Source organism: Leptopilina boulardi, unplaced genomic scaffold, assembly GCF_019393585.1.
Source record: "Leptopilina boulardi isolate dan_hultmark-lab unplaced genomic scaffold, ZJU_Lbou_2.1 LbouV2_351, whole genome shotgun sequence".
In the NCBI taxonomy this organism is placed as follows: Eukaryota; Metazoa; Arthropoda; class Insecta; order Hymenoptera; family Figitidae; genus Leptopilina; species Leptopilina boulardi.
In genome coordinates, this window is record NW_026137920.1 from 4,459,221 (window position 1) to 4,481,386 (window position 22,166).

The 22,166-nt window shown below is 27.1% G+C and overlaps 1 protein-coding gene across 13 annotated transcripts in view; it reads right to left on the reverse strand.

Moving 5' to 3' along the window:
* The window catches only part of LOC127286229 (glutamyl aminopeptidase-like), an 86,381-nt gene extending 64,495 nt beyond the window's left edge, over nucleotides 1-21,886 (reverse strand). The window contains exons 1-10 of one of the 13 annotated variants that reach the window (XM_051312593.1): nucleotides 4,468-4,651; nucleotides 4,328-4,374; nucleotides 3,870-3,936; nucleotides 3,198-3,679; nucleotides 2,648-3,106; nucleotides 2,256-2,436; nucleotides 1,889-2,042; nucleotides 1,211-1,292; nucleotides 409-791; nucleotides 38-300 (exon numbers count right to left, since the gene is read on the reverse strand). In XM_051312593.1, coding sequence (XP_051168550.1) covers nucleotides 38-300; nucleotides 409-791; nucleotides 1,211-1,292; nucleotides 1,889-2,042; nucleotides 2,256-2,436; nucleotides 2,648-3,106; nucleotides 3,198-3,646 — 1,971 coding nt within the window. In that variant the 5' untranslated portion in view covers nucleotides 3,647-3,679; nucleotides 3,870-3,936; nucleotides 4,328-4,374; nucleotides 4,468-4,651. Of the gene's footprint in view, nucleotides 1-37; nucleotides 301-408; nucleotides 792-1,210; nucleotides 1,293-1,888; nucleotides 2,043-2,255; nucleotides 2,437-2,647; nucleotides 3,107-3,197; nucleotides 3,785-3,869; nucleotides 4,221-4,327; nucleotides 4,375-4,467; nucleotides 4,700-4,816; nucleotides 5,670-13,503; nucleotides 13,833-13,935; nucleotides 14,199-14,308; nucleotides 14,692-15,120; nucleotides 15,203-17,365; nucleotides 17,520-18,787; nucleotides 18,969-19,111; nucleotides 19,571-19,660; nucleotides 20,143-20,332; nucleotides 20,908-21,727 lie in introns of those variants that run through there. The other 12 variants (XM_051312594.1, XM_051312596.1, XM_051312595.1 and 9 more) reach the window with 12 other exon arrangements.
* Nucleotides 21,887-22,166: the final 280 nt, after the last annotated feature.

Genomic DNA, 22,166 nt, shown 5'->3' on the forward strand with positions numbered 1-22,166 from the left:
GTAGGTGTATGAAATAAAATTTTTTAAAATAAATTACCAGTATATTGTCCTTCATATAAAGAATAATTTTTATTAGAATATCACCTAATGATGACCAAATTAAATTTGATCTCTCACGTATACAATACGATAAAAGTTTGTAAAAATTTTCTTTTGATAATTTTCCTTTAAGATAAAACCAACCAGCGTCGTCCAAAATTCTAAGTCTATTTTTGACATGAATTTTCGTATAGTTCTTGGAATTCATGAAATCTGTTATTTGTTGCCAAGTAGTTTCGTCATAATTAACTCGATAATACCCTGAAAAATATGTTTATATTATTAAATTAATACAAATTTTTTATAAATATTTTTTGGAAGTGAACATTTTTATTATTCTTAGAAAAAAGTATATTGATTGTAGAGTACCATTTTGCTGTATGTTGAAAATAATCCAATCATTCAAACTAACATTATTTATGATTAATTCATTCATTGAAGGAGTAAAAAGATTAATAGTTTGTGAAAAATTAAACTCAAGTAAAGATTCTGTTGTATAAGTTATTGGAATTGGCCATTTTAGATCCGTGGAATTATTCTCTTCACATACATAACATTTTTGAGTTAATTTTATAATTCCTGTTGCATTATCTCTAAATACATCGATAACTGGATATCCAACTTGTGTAATATAAGGCATTATTAATGACTTGACATCCAATGAGTCGTATTTACCCCGTAAATAAGTGGAATTGTTCACAGATTCTTGAATAGTTTCAAAAAACTGATCCGTTGAAATTGTACTAAATTGGCTGTTTTTGAAAATTATTTTTTTGAGGTTAATTATGAATTTATTATATTATTTGATATTTAAATACTTTCAAATTTAACAATAGATGGTTTCTTTTTAATCAAAATTAAATATTAGTCAAAATTGAGAAAATTCGACTATGTTAATATACAGGAAATTTGGAAAATTTAATTATACGAAAAAGAAAATATGAATAAACAGTTGAAATTTTTTTGTAAGAAAATTTTCACGACTACCTAAAATTTAGTAAAGGATTTACTACTTAAAAATTTTAATTACACAAACTTTTCTTGTTTATAAAATTAACCATATATCCTGTTTTATTTTAAAAAATGATAAATAAAATTAAATAATGATTTAATTGTCATTTTTTGAAACAAATAATTTGTAATTTTTTTTAATAAATTAAAAATTACTTACTATTCTTTTAAAATTTTCTTGATTCCATCGTTTAGAACCTGTCTGCTAATTATGCTGGCTAACATATTAAAAATTATCTGCGCTATAAAATGGAAATAAAAGTTTATAAAAGTTGCAAAAAAATTAATAAATTTTTTTCTTTAAAGCTAGTTTATGTTTTAAAAATATTTGAAAGCAATATTTGACAAGAAATCATATATGTGCGATCCTTCACGATAAAAGGAACCTTAAATGAAAAAAATTTTAGATTATGTTTAGTGATAGTTTTAACTTGATCTGACGTTCATTTTTAGTCATGCATAAAATCAAAATCAGTTTCTTTTGCATATTTTGGATCTAATGATGACATAAACATTAGTGATTTGTATTAAGAATTGATCCTTTCTGTATATTTTCAATATAAAAATCACAAATTTAACATAAAATTTTTTGACACTAAGGTCCCTTTTTTTGCAGAGCGTCATATATTACTTTCCATTAACGTAAATTTTACAGAAATTGTTGTTCTTTTTGAGTTTATAGCTCCTAAAATTTCAGCAATATTGCTGAAACTAATGAAGTTTTGGGAAATATTAGAATTTTGAGAAAATGTTGCCAATATTGCTGATAGTTTAGGAGTAATGTGGGCTTAAAAATAGTTACACACGTGTTAATGGTTTTTAATATTAATTAACTGACATTTAGAATAAAGTGTTGTAATATCATGAAAGATATTAGATGCATAATTTATTTTTTGATGAAGAGGTTGGCAAGTTCGATCTTCTTCAAGTAAGAAACTTCCCCGCAGCTTTCGATAGAAGATTTCTGTCTCAGTGTTCTCTTGTACTCCCATCTATGTAATAAAAAACAGTAAATATTTCTTCTTAAAAAGCTTTTTCAACGGCTCCCCTAAGACTATAAAGACATTATTATGTGAAAAATTTAACGAGTGGAGGGGGGGAAGGACCGACGCGACTCTAGAAAGGTATCAGCTCTTGCCTTCAAAATTAAACCAACCCAGATAGAAATTTTTTATTATTTATATTTTATTTCATTTTATGCATACCTTGTCAAAAACTAAAGTTTGATAATAGCTTGGCAAACCCTCTGTTATCCATAGGTCGGACCACCATGCAGGTGAAACTAGATTTCCTATCCATTGATGAATTATTTCGTGACATATAGTTCCTCCCATAGAATGTAATATTACATTATCAGTTTTATTGTGAAATAAAAAATCTTCTTCTCTAAGAAAAAATATTTCTTTATTTAATAAAATCCCATCAGTGTCAAAATGATTCGTTTCTTTAATAACTAAAGTTAAAAAAACATGTTATGCTATCTTTTTTACTTATATTTTAATAAAAACAATTTTTTATTAAAATTTTTATGAAAACGGTTCATAAAGTATTGCGGGAAGTACTTGAAATAAATAAATAAAAAAATAAAATTATTTACTTGATTAGAATTAATCCCCAATTTTCCATTCCGGAAATGAAAAAGTCTTTCACAAGAAATATATCCATTTTTGGAAGGGAATATGGAATATTGGTGAAATTTTCAAAACTTTTCATTGCGTCAACTGCAACTTTAAATCCATATTGAATTAGATCATCAGCAACATTTCTTCTCGTCCAAATGGAAAAGTTCTTGTGTTGATTGGTTATCTCTTTAAAATCAGAAACCGTGAATGCCACTGTGTAAGTAGATAATAATGGGGTTTTTTCAAATTCCGTCCAAATTTTTCCATTATCCATATGTATTGGTTTGCCTTTTATTGCCGGCATATTGGAGAGAGCTGTATAATTTGAGTAGTGTTTTATAGCAATCTTAAAAGAGGCTTTTAATGCGGGTTCATCCCAACATGGAAATGCTTGTCGAGCAAAAGTTGGTTGAAATTGTGTTAGTGCAAAATATCTGTAATTTTTCTAATGTTAATAAGTGTAAAATGGGGCAGAAAATCAACTATTTTCTAAAAATAATGAACAATTCTTTAAAATTGACTTACGTTGTGTGATTATTTTCGTCAATATAAGAATTTTTATAGAATCCAGTTTCACTATTACTATTGAAATCTCCATGAAATGATAAATTAAGTTCATATTGTCCTCGATGTAAGTCATTTTCAAAATTAATTATCAAAAATTCGTGATCTTCATCCAGTGTATGATTTACAGGTATAAATTGATTTTTTTTACTTTTTAAAATAGTTTGCGAAGTGTCTATTGTTAATTTTGATGCATGTAGGGTCAAATTATTCGTAGTACTAATAATATCTATCAAAATAGAAACTGACCCTTCAAAAGTTCCATTTTCAGCACTCAAATCAGGATTTAAGAATAATTTATAAGTAAGCGGTTTTACATTGTTAGGTAAACGATATTCGTCTGATTGTGCAAATAATGCCAAATTAGAAATGAGAAATATCCCAAAAACGTATAAATTTGTTGACAGCATATCGAAACTTTATTCCTCGATATTATGCAGTTACTGTGTAAGAATAAATTTTTTGTGCTAATTATCAAAACAAAATTGTACGTTTGAAAATTAACTTTATCGAAAAAGAAGATCTTCAATTTTGAAAGTTAAATAAAACTAAAAAAAAAACAACAAGTCATTTAAAAAAAATATATGAACACTTTGAGTATAAATGGTTTTTATAATTAAAATTTTGACTTACTTAAATTTAAATACTTAAACGTGCGGTTATATATTTTTTCTTGCATCATTTGGGTTCTAAAATCATACTGGATGGTCAAAAAAATAAAATTTTAATTTTTGACCATATCAATAAAATTTTTTTTTGGTGTCATTGGTGACGAATTTGATGTTAAGTAAGCAATAAGTTGCAAGTTAATCATTAAAAATTTCTGTTTGTTGGTTAATATCTATTATTGATTTTGCAATTTTTATTATGACTTTTATCCTCTCTCTCAATTTCAGCAAAGGCGTTGGAAAAAAATATAACCTTGTTTAATAATTTTAAATTTAAGTGGGTCAAAATTGGAGGTGGTGCTTCCCTTTAATAATCCTTTGGTTATTTTGTTGACGATTATATATTTAACATTTTATAAAATTAATGTATTTATTAGTAACATGTTACAGTTTCGGTTATGTTTAATTCTATTTATTATTTACCTTTCGACAGCAAATAGACTTTTCAGAAATATAATCCTTTTACAAAACTATAAAACAAAATTTTGAAATAATAAAAAATTATTTTAAATCTCTGTAGAACAAAAATGACATATAAAAATTAATATTACAATTAAACTTACGGGTTATAATATCATGTTAGAATTAAAGAATTAAAATAATTCATTAAAATTAAAAAACCACTCAGACAGAATGAAAATTAAATGGTTACCGTTGGAACTAGTGGATTATTTAGAAATAAAACTTTGAATTTCAAAGAAAAAATGAATCAATAAAAGTTTCTTTGATACTAAAATATTTTTCAATATTTGAATATATCAAACTAAATTTTATTCATTTTTTATGTTCAGAGTTGTTAAATGATAATTTTTAATATTGTTCGACAAACAGATATTTTTCAAGGCTTCAGTTTTTTACACGTGGCTTTTTATTGCTTTAAAATTTTTAACATTTATTAAATTTTATACATACACATTTAATTTACACACACACACTTGTTGCTTCTTTGTTAAGATATTGACTCTTTGCAAGTAAATAAATTTTGTTCAAAATACGATTAATTTTCAAAATTTGGCGCGCATGTTAAAATAGATTCATAATTGAATCAGTTAAAGTTTCTTTGATACTGAAATATTTTTCAAATTTTGAATTTATCAAACTAAATTTTATTCATTTTTAGGGTTCCGTACTCGGTTCGGAACCCTATTAATATCGGTTTTTTTGAAATCGTGTACCCCCCCCCCTAGCGGCCACACAAATTTATCTGGAGGGTTGAAAATTAGTACACATATGTATTTTCGCGTGTAGATTACAGGAAAAATATAGCGAACTTGATTGGAATTGATTAACATAGCGTTGTCAAGGAAAAACCATGAATTTTTACGAAAAATGCCTAAAAATGACTATGTACCCCCCCCTAGCGGCCACATCTTTTGACATAAAGAGCTCAAATTTGGTACACTTACGTATTTTTACGTGAAAATTACAGGAAAAATATAGCGAACTTGATTCCGATCAATTTACATAGCGTTGTCAAGGAAAAATCAAAAATTTCGAAAAAAATGATTTATTCTCCCTAGCGCACACAATATTCAACCCAAATTGTTCACATTTGCTGTAAAACTGTATTTTTGCGTGAAAAATACAGGGAAAAAATGTAAGCGCGATTGGAGTTGATGATCAATTTTTATTAAATTTTTGAAGAAAAATGATAAATTTAATAAAAAAATGTATTTTTCCGCAAAAAACGAAAAAAATCGGACAAGTGCGAGTTACACTCGCACTGAAATCGAGGGTTCCGTACTCGAAGCGAACTTATTTGGTATAAAAACAAATGTTTAAAAAATATGTGTTGTGTATTAAATAATATATGTGATACAAAAATGAACAATTTTTAAAAAAAAATTTAAGAAAATTGTTCCTCCTTTGGTATAAAAACAAAAAAAAATTTTAAATTTGTTTTGTATTTCAAATAAGATAAGTGATACGAAGAGGAACAATTTTCTTAAATTTTACAAAATTGTTCCTTTTTGTATCACTTATATTATTTGAAATACAAAACAAATTTAAAATTTTTTTTTGTTTTTATACCAAAGGAGGAACAATTTTCTTAAATTTTTTTTTAAAAATTGTTCATTTTTGTATCACATATATTATTTAATACACAACACATATTTTTTAAACATTTGTTTTCATACCAAATAAGTTCGCTTCGAGTACGGAACCCTCGATTTCAGTGCGAGTGTAACTCGCACTTGTTTATATTCAGAGTTGTAAAATGATAATTTTTTACTATTGTTCGACAAACCGATAATTTTTCAAGGATTCAGTTTTCTACACGTGCCTCTTTATTGCTTTAAACTTTTGAACATTTATTAAATTTTACTAAAAATGTTAGTTTTTTTGGATTTAACTTATTAAGACCCATAGATTACACAGCGATTCTAACGCCAAACTAACTATTAGATTTATAGCATAACCGAAAAAATTACCCTTATTTTTTCTTTTTGCAAAATTATTTCATCGATTCTTAAAAAACCAGTAACGCCATTTAAAAGAACGCGGAAAAATAATTAACTTTTCTCTTTATAACTTTTTTATCTGTCCACATATTTTTGTCGCTTATCACGGTGCGCCTAAACTGGATTTGAATAAAAAATCTTTGCTGATGAAAATTTCTTCTTGATTTTGAATCAGTAGTGTTCCCTGATTAAAAAAATATAAAAACTAAAATAATCCGCAGAAGGGCTTTTCAAGAAAAGTGACTTTGAATAATTTCGCATTTGAAATTTTATTCCTTATTTATTATGGAATATCTTACTGTCATGGCCACATGAAAATACGATCAACTATTTTCGATGAAAAAAACAAAATGGCGGACTTTTTTTATTTTTGACCTTGTTTTTTCAACTTAAATTGTTTAAAAAATGGTTAAATATTAATAAAAAATTATGATTGTAGTTACGATGATACACTGTAAAAAAAGGAGTTGAATTTCAACTCCCTAGGGGATGCTATAAAAGTCCCACTCTTTTGGAATTGAAGCGAAAGGAGTTAATGCTTTACGAGTTAATTTAATGCTATGAATTAATTTATATAAATATTTATATACATATATGTATAGTTTTATATATAGTTATATTTATATAGATGGGGTAAAATTCCTGTAGCGTACTAATTGTTGCGTAGCAACGTCGCATCAGATGACTGCGTCAGCAACTTCGCGCGCAATTCAAACGTAACACACGAAAAAATTAATCACTATTTTAGAAAAAAATCACTCTTTAACAATTAGTAATTGATTTGTTATTTGTAGCGCAACTTCATCATTATTTATCGGAACTTCCATGTTTTAAATTTCAAATCAATTCAACAAAAAATTATTGGTTTACACGGAAAGAAATCTTGTTAGAATATTTAATAAATCTGAATAAAATTTTTGATATTTTTGTTTTTCAATTACGAAACATTCTGGTTTGATAATAAAAGTTGGTGTAGTTTTACGAATATCTTTAACTAAAAACATTTTACGGAAACTGAAATTATTATTTCTTAATTCAAATCTACAATTTTCAAATATTGAAAAAACTATAGAAAAAAATAGTATAGGAAGTAAACAGTCTAGCACTTTGTTATTTACTATACGAAAAACAAGAATTTGCTAAAACTATACGAAAAAGCAGGAGCCGTGAAAAAAATAAGAACTTCGGAACCACCAATAACTCTTTTCTGAGGTTTTCTTAACTTTTCTATTGGAGGGTAGTGAGGGTCTTTCTTAATACACATACATAACTGATACGCTTCGATTGGCTTAAAATTATTTCTAACACTCGTTAGTGATCGGTCAAACCCGATCGGACTCACTCGCTTAACTTCGTCAAACTTCTGTGATTTTTGATATTTTTCTATCATTTTTTGAAAGAAAAAGTTTCTATTAGTATGATATGTAAATACAAGGAATGAAACTATTTCACCGTCCGACAAAATTCAACTTTTTTTTCACACACGAAAAAATCAATGATTTTTAGAAACTAGGACCAAAAAAAAGATACCCGTGTCCGGCCGTTTTGCTAGATCAGGTAATTTTTTGCTTTTAGGGGTAAAAAAAACCCTTAAATGACACGTGATAGGAAATCTTGTACAAATTAATAATTTTTTATGAAACCTGGTATCTCGGGGTTTTCCGGGTCGCTGATTACGAATCTTATGTCAGATTTTCAAAATTCAAAATGACGGGTCCAATATGGCGGTCGAAATTTATAAAAATTTACCAATTCATTTGAAAGTTGTTACTTAGGGGTTTTTAGGGTCGCTGATTACGAATATGATGTCAGATTTTCAAAATTCAAAATGGCGGATTCAATATGGCGTTTGAAATTTATAAAAGTTCGTCGAATTCACTTTAAACTTGTTACTTGAAGGTTTTTGGGTTTGCTGATTACAAATTTGATGTTGGGTTTTCAAAATTCAAAATGTCGAACCCAATATGGTGTTCGAATCTTTAAATCGTAAAAATAAGCGTCTAAAATTTACACAAACGTAATACAAGATTTGTTATGAAATGCTTCTATTAATTTTATTTTATTGCATTATATTTGTTTAATAAATTTTGATTATAACCTTTTGAATTTATTAATTCTAATAGAAACTTAGTTAATAAATACACAAATTTTCATATTAAAAATCACTTAAAATAAAAATTTTAAAATGTTGGCTTGCAAATTTTAACAAAAAATTGATCGAACATTTAAATTTTCAAAAATATTTTTCAGATTTGTGATCTTCACCTTTATGAGATTTGGCGTTTTTATAATTCCTATCTGACATCATTTTCGTACTCAGAGACGCCGAAAGCCCTTAGAAACCAAGTTTTATAAAAAATTAACATTTTTTATAAATTTCAACCGTCATATTAAGTCTGCCATATTAAATTTTTAAAATCTGGCTTTAGATTCGTACTTAGCGACCCCAAAAACCCCTAGATACCAAGTTTTACAAAAAATAATTAATATTTATAAATTTCGACCGCCATATTGGATCCGCCATTTTGAATTTTCAAAATCTGACATTATATTCGTTATCAGCGACCCAAAAACCCCTAAGTAACAACTTTCAAATGAATTGGTAAATTTTTATAAATTTCGACCGCCATATTGGATCCGCCATTTTGAATTTTGAAAATCTGACATGAGATTCGTAATCAGTGACCCGGAAAACCCAGAGTTACCAGCAGTGGGATTACTAATAGCGCTAGTTGCTATGTAGCGCTTTTTGTTATTTAGAATTAAAAACTTACATATTTTTAGTGAAATTTGTTCCAAATCATGGCCAAAATAAAATACCGTTGACAATTTCTTCAAAGCTTAAACTGCAAGATGGTAATTTAGAAGAAACTATAAACATAACCCCTCTAAATAAGGACATTGACATAGAATTCATGTCAATTTCCTAAAATATTTTATCTACGTAGCAAACAAATACAACATGAAGGTGAAATCAATTCTCTAACTTCATGTTTACCAACTGTTAGTTTCAATTAAAATAATTAACTAGTGACGAAATAAATTATACTTTAATATTGCAAATAACCTATTAATTTCATAAATAACAACTTTAACACTAAATTATTTAGTTTAATGTTAAAATAATTTATAAAGGGAAATAAATTTTTTTAATTTAATTTAATAAATAAAAATTTTAAATTAGGATAATCTTTACCAGCCTAAATTTAAAAATTGATAAATTTTATTAATTAAATTAATTTAAAGTTTCATTTTTTGAAAAACTCTTTAACTCACAAAAAATGCCCTATACATTTTTTTAGTAAACCCTTGCGTGAGAACAAAAATTCTATTTCTGAGGTTAAATCTTCAAAATTTTTTTAATTAAATTTTTTTCCCATTTTAGACAATGTCTAATAGAAACTTTTAATCCTATGAAAAAGATAATAAATATAAATGCAATTAATATTTAATTATTAATATAAAAAAGAAAAGCAAATAGTTTATTATTATTAGATAAAGTTGAATTATTTTCTTGAATTTTTGTAAGGATAGAAATTGTAAATAAAAGTGTTAATATATTAATATTAATAATTATCATCGCCTCGAATTGCCTTTTTATAACTTTTGAGATTTGAAGTGTTACACTTGAAAAATTTGTCAGCCTTTTAGATACTTCTTTTAATTGCTTCATTTGATACATTCTTGATTCTAAAAAAAAAATTGTTAAATTATAAAATAAAGCAAATATGAGAAAAAAATACACAGAAAAACAATTGTACCAACCTAAATCTATCAAAATAATACCACTTTTTTAAGTCACCCGATAGCTAGAAAATTTTTTAAAGTGAATGTAGCTTTGAATCACTACGTAGCGAAATCTTCGTAGCGCTGTCGCTATTTGTAATCCCACTCCAGGTTTCATAAAAAATTAGTAATTTGTACAAGATTTCCTATCACGTGTCATTTAAGGGTTGTTTTTACCCCTAAAAGCAAAAAATGACCTGATCTAGCAAAACGGGTAGACAGACACGGGTATCTTTTTTTTGGTCCTAGTTTCTGAAAATCATTGATTTTTTCGTGTGTGAAAAATCGTGTCTGACGGTGTTTTAACACCAATCCACCTTCTTATCGACTATATCAAATTGTAAAATGATTATACCAGTTACCGGAATACTAAATACAGAAATTGAAATATTTTATTCTAATACTTGTTCAGGGCGTATTGGACCTTAACATTTGGAGTTTTCATAATACAATTATGAATTTCGCAAAAACTATTCTTATTTTTGTTTCTAAATATATTAAACTTTATTATTTTTATTTTAGGCATTCTTAAAAATAAAGTAACGAAAGTTTTTACCACCCCAAAATCTGCAAAATCTTCCGCAATTGTAACTTAATATACTAAATATGAGTGTCAAAATATTAAATATCCTTAGAAGATTTCTTTCAGTGTACTTGTCACACAATGTGTTTGTAGTATGTTTTCTACTAAAAATTCTCATGTAGGATCTTATATAGGATCTGACATAAATTCGAATATTAAACTCCACATAAAATCCTATGTGTCATGTAAGAAACTATATAGGATTTTATGAAAATCATATAGGAAGTTGAGACATGATTTGATGTAAGATTCGATGTAAATTTTTATAAACGTATTCTTAGGTAATAAATTATGTAAATTCCTATGTGAAATCATACAATTTTTTCTGGTCACATTTTTTCCTTTAATTTCTTATGTCAATTTCCCATGACAATTTCCTTTGTGTTTTCTCATTAAAAAAACATACCAAAATTCATTGCTCAATTCTTAACCAGAAATTTTCCTATTTCAAATCATACATCAAAATCTTTTTTCGATTCTTGAATAAAAATTTATTACAAAAAATCTGACATAAAATCATATTAAAAATCATATACAAGACTGATCTCAACTGTAAGAAAAAAAATTATCACCATCTGGCGGCGTCAGAGTGGAACTATGATGATTTACATCTACATTGAAATTTCCTATATAATTTCTCATATAATTTCCTACTTGGTATCTTAAATGGACAATTAAAACAGTGAAATCCACACATGACATCCCACATAAATTCCTATATGATTAATTCTTACATGAGGTCCTATGTAGGATCCTGTATAGGATTCTATGTATGATCCTATATAAGATCATACATAAGATTTTACATGGATTTTTATAAGTATATTCCTGTATGATGAATTCTTACATTAGATCCTATATAGGATTTTATGTAGTCCTACCAAAAAATAAGATTTTCTACAAAAATGTTTTTGTAAATAACGTAATTATAAAATCAAATATAAATAAATAAGTAAAATTCTTTCCTTAATTTTGTGGTTTTGTATGTTCTAAAACAATCCTTATATTATGTGAGATAAATTTCGGTTAAAGTTAAATTTCACAAACCGAAATGTGTGTGTAAAGAAGCTCTTTTTAAAAGGGTGTGTAAAGTGATTCACTTTAAGCACGGAAATTTATTTTACGCACCGAAATTTATCTCACATAATATAAGGATTGTTTTAGACCATACAAAACCACAAAATTAAAGAAATAACTTTACTTTTAAATTTAGACACTACTGTTTAATGATATTTTCCTGATCTTCCATTGATTTTTTTAATTCTATACAATCGAAATTATTCTAATAGAGAGGTGGAATTCTTTATAAAAGGTACTTAACTTTAGAGGTGGGTGCTGCAAAAAATATTGTATGATGATACACGTGCGTAAATCTTATTATACTCGTGTCACACTCGTATAATCACTCACTTTACGCACTTGTATCATAAATAACTATTTTAGTTTTCTCTTCGTCATGCAAAGCGTATTTGCGTATTTTAACGGTAAAAATGTTGTTTTTAATTTTAGTTGACATTTGTGACATTGTAACGATCCATATCGTTTTCTATCTCCTCGGATAAATATGCCGTTCCCGGCTGTTTCCCTACTTCCTAATTTCTAGCGCCAGCCGTAAGCCTCAAGCCTACGACAATTATCGGTCGTTAACCGAATCATAAATTCGGGTGTCATCGTGCCATATACGAAGGATGTCATGGGTCACCATGGCGATCGCGGTCGATCCTCTCATCAGAGAGAAGCGAGATTTCTTACCGTAGAAGCACCTTCCGTCACGATTTTCCGCGCGTAATCGATGCGTTGCATAACATCTTATTAAATTGTTGTATACTCGCATTTCATTTTATTAAATGTTTTATTTGTTCAATATAATATTTAGTTTATTTTGTTTATATTGTGTTTACACATTCCAAGAATTATCCTACAGGAACTCCGATGTGCGCCACAGCGATTCGACGATCTGCGAAATGGTAAGTTCGATCAATCGATTTTTATTTCTCATCTGGATGGACTCGTCTCGGATCAATTGCTCGCAGCTGCTCATTTAACTGCGTCGTAGGTCGAATTGCCTATTTTAAGTTTTGGATTTCGCTTGAATTTTCGCTTAATTTATTTGTATCGGCTATCGCGAGCCGAACCCCCACTTTCTATTTAATTTAAAATATCTAAAGTCTCGCGAAGTTCGTTACAACCTGTAGGCTGCACGGGGCGAAATCAAAGATACAACTTTAAACGCCTGTAACGTCGCCATTTTGGAATATTTTTTAATAAAAAATTTTTTTTACAAAGCTTATATTGTATACTTTAAGGTATGCTTTACTTTAATTCAATAAACTTTACCAATCTTTAAAAAAAATTCCCGAAAAAACGCGCATTTACACGATTTTCTTGGCACTTTTTCTATTTTACCTTTTAATGCATAAAAAATAGTAAGTTTAATAAACGCACTAATTGTATTTTCGCGAACATTACAAGCTAGTATCTACGTTAGAGAAAAATAAAAAAGTCGTCATTTCAATTATTAAAAGTCGCCAAATGATGTTATTTGATTGTCGGACTTTAAAATCACATTTTAATTATTTATTAAATATTCAACTACTTGAAGCATTAAAAACTAATAAATTTAATCATTCTTAACAAACACCAATAAATTATTTTTGAATTTTACAGAATTATTCTGTTTTTTAATTTATTTTCTATGTAGTAAAAAAGTGATAGTTTTTTCAACTTCCTATTCTATAAAGTCGTATTTTAAAAGAAACAATAGAAAATTTAAAATAATTTTTTTATTTTATACTCCAGATACCTTACAGAACCATTTAGTATAGTAATTAAGATATTGATTAGGTATTAATTAAAAAAAATTGTACACAACCACTTTAGTCGAAATATAATAAAGGAATTATACTGAAAGGACATAATTTACATTTAAATTTATTATTTAATGGTTCTCTAATTAAAAAATTGTTTTACATAACTCTGTCTTATTATGACAGACATTTAAGAATCTTAGGTTGTCTTTAATTCTTAATAATCGTCGATCACTTTCTTTAAACAATTCTTTCTTTACAATTGTATCGACAATATTTTTGTAGAAATCCTAAAATAAAAAATTTATGTACAAAATTAATATATTTTTTGACAATTTTTTAAGTGTCTTGTAAATTTATGTATGTGAAATAAATTTTTTTTAAATAAATTACCAGCATATTATCCTTCATATAAAGCATAATTTTTGCAACAATATCAATCAACATATCCCAAATTAAAATTGATCTCTCACGTATACAGTACGATAAAAGTTTGTAAAAATTTTCTTTTGATAATTTTCCTTTAAGATAAAACCAACCAGCGTCGTCCAAAATTCTAAGTCTATTTTTGACATGAATTTTCGTATAGTTCTTGGAATTCATGAAATCTATTATTTGTTGCCAAGTAGTTTCGTCATAATTAACTCGATAATACCCTGAAAAATATGTTTTAGATTATTAAATAAATACAAATTTTTTATGAATTATTTTTGGAAATGAAATTTTTTATTAATCTTAGAAAAAAAGTATATTGATTGTATAGTACCATTTTGCTGTATGTTGAAAATAATCCAATCATTCATACTAACATTATTAATGATTAATTCATTCATTGAAGGAGTAAAAAGATTAATAGTTTGTGAAAAATTAAACTCAAGTAATGATTCTGTTGTATAAGTTATTGGAATTGGCCATTTTAGATCCGTGGAATTATTCTCTTCACATACATAACATTTTTGAGTCAATTTTATAATTCCTGTTGCATTATCTCTAAATACATCGATAACTGGATATCCAACTTGTGTAATATAAGGCATTATTAATGATTTGACATCCAATGAGTCGTATTTACCCCGTAAATAAGTGGAATTGTTCACAGATTCTTGAATAGTTTCAAAAAACTGATCCGTTGAAATTGTACTAAATTGGCTATTTTTGTAAAGTATTATTTTGAGGTTAATTATAAATTTATTATGTTATTTGATATTTAAATACTTTGAAATTTAACAATAGATGATTTCTTTTTAATCAAAATTAAATATTAGTCAAAATTGAGAAAATTCGACTATCTTAATATACAGGGAATTTGGAAAATTTAATTATACGAAACAGAAAATTTTAATAAACAGTTAAAATTTTTTTTATAAGAAAATTTTCACGACTACCTAAAATTTAGTAAAGAAATTATTACTTAAAAATTTTAATTACACAAACTTTTTTTGTTTATAAAATTAACCATATATCCTGTTTTATTTTAAAAAATGATAAATAAAATTAAATAATGATTTAATTGTCATTTTTTGAAACAAATAATTTTAAATTTTTTTTATAAATTAAAAATTACAAAAAATTACTTACTATTCTTTTAAAATTTTCTTGATTCCTTTGTTTAGAACCTGTCTGCTAATTATGCTGGCTAACATATTAAAAATTATCTGCGCTATAAAATGGAAATAAAAGTTTATAAAAGTTGCAAAAAAATTAATAAATTTTTTTCTTTAAAGCTAGTTTATGTTTTAAAATTATTTGAAAGCAATATTTGACAAGAAATATTATATGTGCGATGCTTTACGATAAAAGGAACCTTAAATGAAAAAAATTTTTGATTATTTTTAGTGATAGTTATAACTTGATCTAACGTTCATTTTTAGACATGCATAAAATCAAAATCAGTTTCTTTTGAATATTTTGGATCTAATGATGACATAAATATTAGTAATTTTTATTAAGAATTGATCGTCTATGTATACATTCAATATAAAAATCACAATTGAGTAGCTGCCTGCAATAACTCGCCGAGCGCTTGACCGATCGCTCTAACGCCAGTCAAACGTTCAAAAACGTGAAAAAAATAAAAAATCAAAATTTTGATTTTTGAAAAGTGCAATCTTGTAGGACATAAGATGGCGCATCTTTTTTTCCTTTGAGTTTTTTTTGTAGATCAAAAAATAGAGTTAATATATGCAAAACACTTAAAAATTTTATTTCACAAATTTCATTCAATTTTTAAACATAAATCATAGTATCTTTGACAAATTCCAATGAATCTTATTGAAAATTAATATACATACATATTTAGGTCCATAGAAGACGACAACATAATCAAAAATATTAAAATCATCAATTGTTTATTTATAATTAATTGTAAATGAAGACTTGTCAATAATAATGTTTACTCACCTTTGTCGACATAAAGTGTGTGGGGAACTTCAGAGTTGAAGAAACTTCCAGTGAGACATTTGTTTATCATAATGTAAGGAAGTTTTTTGTATAATTGAAAAACAATTTATCAACAACTTTAGAAAATATAGAACGTTTAAGAAAACATGCGCGACGCGCTAGCGAGTCTCCGCGCGGAGAATTGCCCACAAGAGTTAAGAAGGACGTTATGTTATGTTGTGATAATTATGTTATTATGTTATGTTTTGAAAATGGAGCCAACATACTATCACTGTTGATATGTAACAATACACTAATTTCTTAAAAAAATGAAGAAACAGAAAATAAAGATATACCTTAATATTAATTAATAAAAAACTTATTTGCAAACTGCACAAACAGTACATACAAGCACCAAAATATTTTAAAACTATTGATTATTTAGTAAATATTAAAAGAACAATTGTTCAAATTTAATTTGCATTTTCATAAAATTAACACATATTTTATTTGAAAAACATTTCTAAGAATGTAGTGACAATATTTGTTTCTGTATTTTCGGTCCTCTACAACTCTTGTTTGCAATTCTCCGCGCGGAGACTCGCTAGCGCGTCGCGCATGTTCTCTTAAACGTTCTATATTTTCTAAAGTTGTTGATAAATTGTTTTTCAATTATACAAAAAACTTCCTTACATTATGATAAACAAATGTCTCACTGGAAGTTTCTTCAACTCTGAAGTTCCCCACACACTTTATGTCGACAAAGGTGAGTAAACATTATTATTGACAAGTCTTCATTTACAATTAATTATAAATAAACAATTGATGATTTTAATATTTTTGATTATGTTGTCGTCTTCTATGGACCTAAATACGTATGTATATTAATTTTCAATAAGATTCATTGGAATTTGTCAAAGATACTATGATTTATGTTTAAAAATTGAATGAAATTTGTGAAATAAAATTTTTAAGTGTTTTGCATATATTAACTCTATTTTTTGATCTACAAACAAAACTCAAAGGAAAAAAGATGCGCCATCTTATGTCCTACAAGATTGCACTTTTCAAAAATCAAAATTTTGATTTTTCATTTTTTTCACGTTTTTGAACGTTTGACTGGCGTTAGAGCGATCGGCCAAGCGCTCGGCGAGTTATTGCAGGCAGCTACTCAATTTTAACCTATACAATTTTTTGCAACTAAGTTCCCTTTTTTTGTAGAGCGTCATATACTACTTTCTTCTAACGAAAATTCTAAAGAAATTGTTGTTCTTTTTTCAGCTTATAGCACCTAAAATTTCAGCAATATTGCAGATACTAATGAAGTTCTGGGGAATATTAGAATATTGAAGAAATGTTGCTAATATTGCTGATAGTTTTGGAGTACTATAGTCTTAAAAATAGTTACACACGTGTTAATGATTTTTAATATTAATTAACTGACATTTAAAATAAAGTGTTGTAATATCATGAAAGATATTAGATGCATCATTTATTTTTTGATGAAGAGGTTGGCAAGTTCGATCTTCTTCAAGTAAGAAACTTCCCCGCAGCTTTCGATAGAAGATTTCTGTCTCAGTGTTCTCTTGTACTCCCATCTATGTAATAAAAAACAGTAAATGTTTCTTTTTAACCCTTGCGTGCCTGCGCTGGGTCCCTCGAAACCAGACAACTTTTTTTCATGTACTTCAACATATTTACTTGAAAATCATTACTCGGGGGTTTTTGAGGTCGCTGATTACAAATCTGATGTTACTTTTTCAAAATTCAAAATGTCGGAATCAATATGGCGGATATATTTTTTCAAATTTGACTGATTTGCTTGAAACTCGTTTTTCAGGGGTTTTCAAGGTCGCTGATTACGAATGTGATAATAGTAAATTTTATTGATTTTTAATTTTTCTGTCCGCCATATTAGATCTGATATTTTTAATTTTAAAAAACTTACATCAGATTCGAAATCTGCTACCCCGAAAACCCCGAGTAACGATTTTCAAGAGAATCCGAACGTTTATTTAAAAATTCGTCCGCTATATTGGATCCGCCATTTTGAATTTTGAAAAACTGACTTTAAATTCTCAATCAGCGACCTCAAAAACCCTCGAGTACGGATTTTCAAATAAATATGTTTAATTTTTGAAAAATCGTCCTTAATATTGAATTTTCCAAATCTGACGTTTGATTTGTAATCAGCGACTTAAACAACCTAAGAATACCTAGTAAAACTTAGTATTTTAGTATAATAGTATAATATTAGTATAAAAATAGTATAAAATTTTAGTATAATTTAGTATATTAGTATTTTAAATTAAATTTTAATAGTGAATGTAACTACGCGCTGAGTAACAGTCACTAAACAATTTCGTTTGTTTTTGATTGACAAAACAAATGTTAAGGTTAACTAAAATTTTGTCAGATGTACAAAACGAATAGTGTTCCTTACAAGCGCGAGGTAAAACATACTAAAAATCGGTTACTAAACGTGTGATTGTCAAATTGACTGAAACTCTTCTCTCCGTGTGTACCCTAGAGTGTCAAACGATTAAATAATTTTTGCAATTATATTTGCAAAATATTACAATTATAATTTAGAATTAAAATATTGAATATCAGGCTATGAAATCTTGTTTTTTATGGAATTTAAGCACGCTTGTCAAAAAATAAACTGAGGCACGTGAGGATTAAACAACTTTTTCAACGACTCAACTTAATCTTTAATTACATTATTGTACTGCAAGCGTATAAACTTTAAAGAGTGATGGGGAGCAAGGTCGGCTCTAAAAAGAGGTCAACTTTTGGCGTCGAAATTAAATCGACCCAGATGGACATTTTTTATTGTTCATATTTTATTTCATTTTATACATACCTTGTCAAAAACTAAAGTTTCATAATAGTTTGGTAAACCCTCTGTTATCCATAAGTCGGACCACCATGCAGGTGAAACTAGATTTCCTATCCATTGATGAATTATTTCGTGACATATCTTTTTGCCGATATCAATTAGCTTTAGTTCATTAGTTTCATTGTTTGATAAAAAATAAAATTCTCTAAGAAAAAAGATTTCTTAATTAAGTATAATTCCATCAGTATCATAATGATGCGTTTCTTTTATTAACATTTTTGTGAAAATGGTTTATAAAGTCTGCGGGAAGTACTTGAAATAAATAAATAAAACTACATAATTATTTACTTTAATAGAATTAATCCCCAATTTTCCATTCCAGCAATGAAAAAATCTTCCACAAGAAATATATCCATTTTTGGAAGGGAATATGGAATATTGGTGAAATTTTCAAAACTTTTCATTGCGTCAACTGCAACTTTAAATCCATATTCAATTAGATCATCAGCAACATTTCTTCTCGTCCAAATGGAAAAGTTCTTGTGTTGATTGGTTATCTCTTTAAAATCAGAAACCGTAAATGCCACTGTGTAAGTAGATAATAATGGTGTTTTTTCAAATTTCGTCCAAATTTTTCCATTATCCATATGTATTGGTTTGTCTTTTATTGCCGGCATATTGGAGAGAGCTGTATAATTTGAATAATGTTTTATAGCAATCTTAAAAGAGGCTTTTAATGCGGGTTCATCCCAACATGGAAATGCTCGACGAGCGAAAGTTGGTTCAAAATGCGTTGCAGCAAAATATCTGTAATTTTTCTAATGTTAATAAGTGTATAATGGGGCAGAAAATCAACTATTTTCTATAATAATAAATAATTCTTTAAAATTGACTTACGTTGTGTGATTATTTTCGTCAATATAAGAATTTTTATAGAATCCAGTTTCACTATTACTATTGAAATCTCCATGAAATGATAAATTAAGTTCATATTGTCCTCGATGTAAGTCATTTTCAAAATTAATTATCAAAAATTCGTGATCTTCATCCAGTGTATGATTTACAGGTATAAATTGATTTTTTTTACTTTTTAAAATAGTTTGCGAAGTGTCTATTGTTAATTTTGATGCGTGTAGGGTCAAATTATTCGTAGTACTAATAATATCTATCAAAATAGAAACTGACCCTTCAAAAGTTCCATTTTCAGCACTCAAATCAGGATTTAAGAATAATTTATAAGTAAGCGGTTTTACATTGTTAGGTAAACGATACTCGTCTGATTGTGCAAATATTGCCAAATTAGAAATGAGAAATATCCCAAAAACGTATAAATTTGTTGACAGCATATCGAAACTTTATTCCTCGATATTATGCAGTTACTGTGTAAGAATAAATTTTTTGTGCTAATTATCAAAACAAAATTGTACGTTTGAAAATTAACTTTATCGAAAAAGGAGATCTTTAATTTTAAAAATTTAAGTAAAACTAAAAAAAACAAACAATTCATTTAAAAAAAATATATGAACACTTTGAGTATAAATGGTTTTTATAATTAAAATTTTGACTTACTTAAATTTAAATACTTAAGGGGTTACGCCACCCTGAAATTTTCAAAAAATTGATTTTTTTTTGCTTAATTTCAAAATTTATATTCTAACGAATATTTTGAGATGTCTCCGAAGACAATGTCTCACTAATTACAAAAGTTATGATCTTTAGAAGTCAGCGGGTAGGGACGCGCCGAGAGCTGCTAGAAGCCGTCTAGCACCTCCTTAACGACTTTCCATTTTCAGATCATAGAACATTCTTTCCATTCTAGGAGAAGAGTATTATGGCCCAGGATTTGCTGATTAAATAGTAAGTTCAAAAATTTTCAAGTTATAATACACGAAAGTATATTTTTTTCTTCTTTTGCGTTTTTCTCGAAACCACATTTTTCGAGACGGTGTACACGATAACTCAAAAACAATTCAACCGATTGACTTGCAAATTAATATACATCTTCCTAAATAGATTTTCCACAGAGGGACGTGGGATTTTTTCGATTGAATAATTTGAAAATTTTTTATCCAATTTTTTATACGGTATTTTTAGCCCAAAAAAATGTCAATTTTTGAAGTGCTTCCATTTGCGTAAAAAAATTTTTTCTTTTAAATGGCTTCGTCACTTTGTTCAAAATTTGTCACTTTTTAAGAAAAATATTGTTTTACTTGTTTCAGACAAAAATTGAACTGCCAATCAGGTACACCATCAAGGAGTGCTCCGGAAAAATTGATCCACACCAATACTTATATATCCGCCATTTTTAAGTAAAAACCATTTTTTAAAAATATTTATAAAGCTTAATATATGTATTAAAGCATCAATAAATGTAAATAAGTCCTACCTCTAACAGTTTTGTCAAAAAAATTCCTAAAAAACCATCCGATTTTCATGCGTTCAGGGTGGCGTAACCCCTTAAACGTGCTGTTATATTTTTTTTCTTGCATCATTTGGGTTCTAAAATCATACTGGATGGTCAAAAAAATAAAATTTTAATTTTTGACCATATCAATAAAAGTTTTTTTGGTGTCATTGGTGACGAATTTTATTGTTAAGTTGACAATAAGTTGCAAGTTAATCATTAAAAATTTCTGTTTGTTGGTTAATATCTATTATTGATTTTGCAATTTTTATTGTGTCTTTTGTCTTTCTTTCTCTCTCTCATACACTTGTCTCAGTATTGCTTATTTTTGCACTGGTGACTAGTAAATAATACCTCAATTTCAGCATAGGCGTTAGAAAAAAAATAACCTCGTTTAATAATTTAAATTTAAAAGGTTCAAAATTGGGGTTGGTGCCTCCCCTTAATAATCCTATGTTTATTTTGTTGACGATTAAATATTTAACATTTTATGAAATTAATGTATTGTGATTAGTAACATGTTACAGTTTCGATTATGTTTAATTCTATTTATTATTTACCTTTCGACAACAGATAGACTTTTTAGAAATATAATCCTTTTACAAAACTATAAAAAAAATTTAAAACAATAAAAAATTATTTTAAAACTCTGTATTGAGAAATAAAATTTTAAATTTTAAAGAAAAAATGAATCAATAGAAGTTTCTTTGATACTGAAATATTTTTCAATATTTGAATTTATCAAACTAAACTTTATTCATTTTTTATGTTTAGAGTTGTTAAATGAGAATTTTTAATATTGTTCGACAAACAGATATTTTTCAAGGCTTCAGTTTTTTACACGTGCCTTTTTATCGCTTTAAAATTTTTAACATTTATTAAATTTTATTAAAAATGTTAGTTTTTTTGAATTTAACTTATTAAGGCCCATAGATTATGCAGCGTTTTTAAAGCCAAACTAACTATTAGATTTATAGTAAAACCGAAAAAAATTAATTG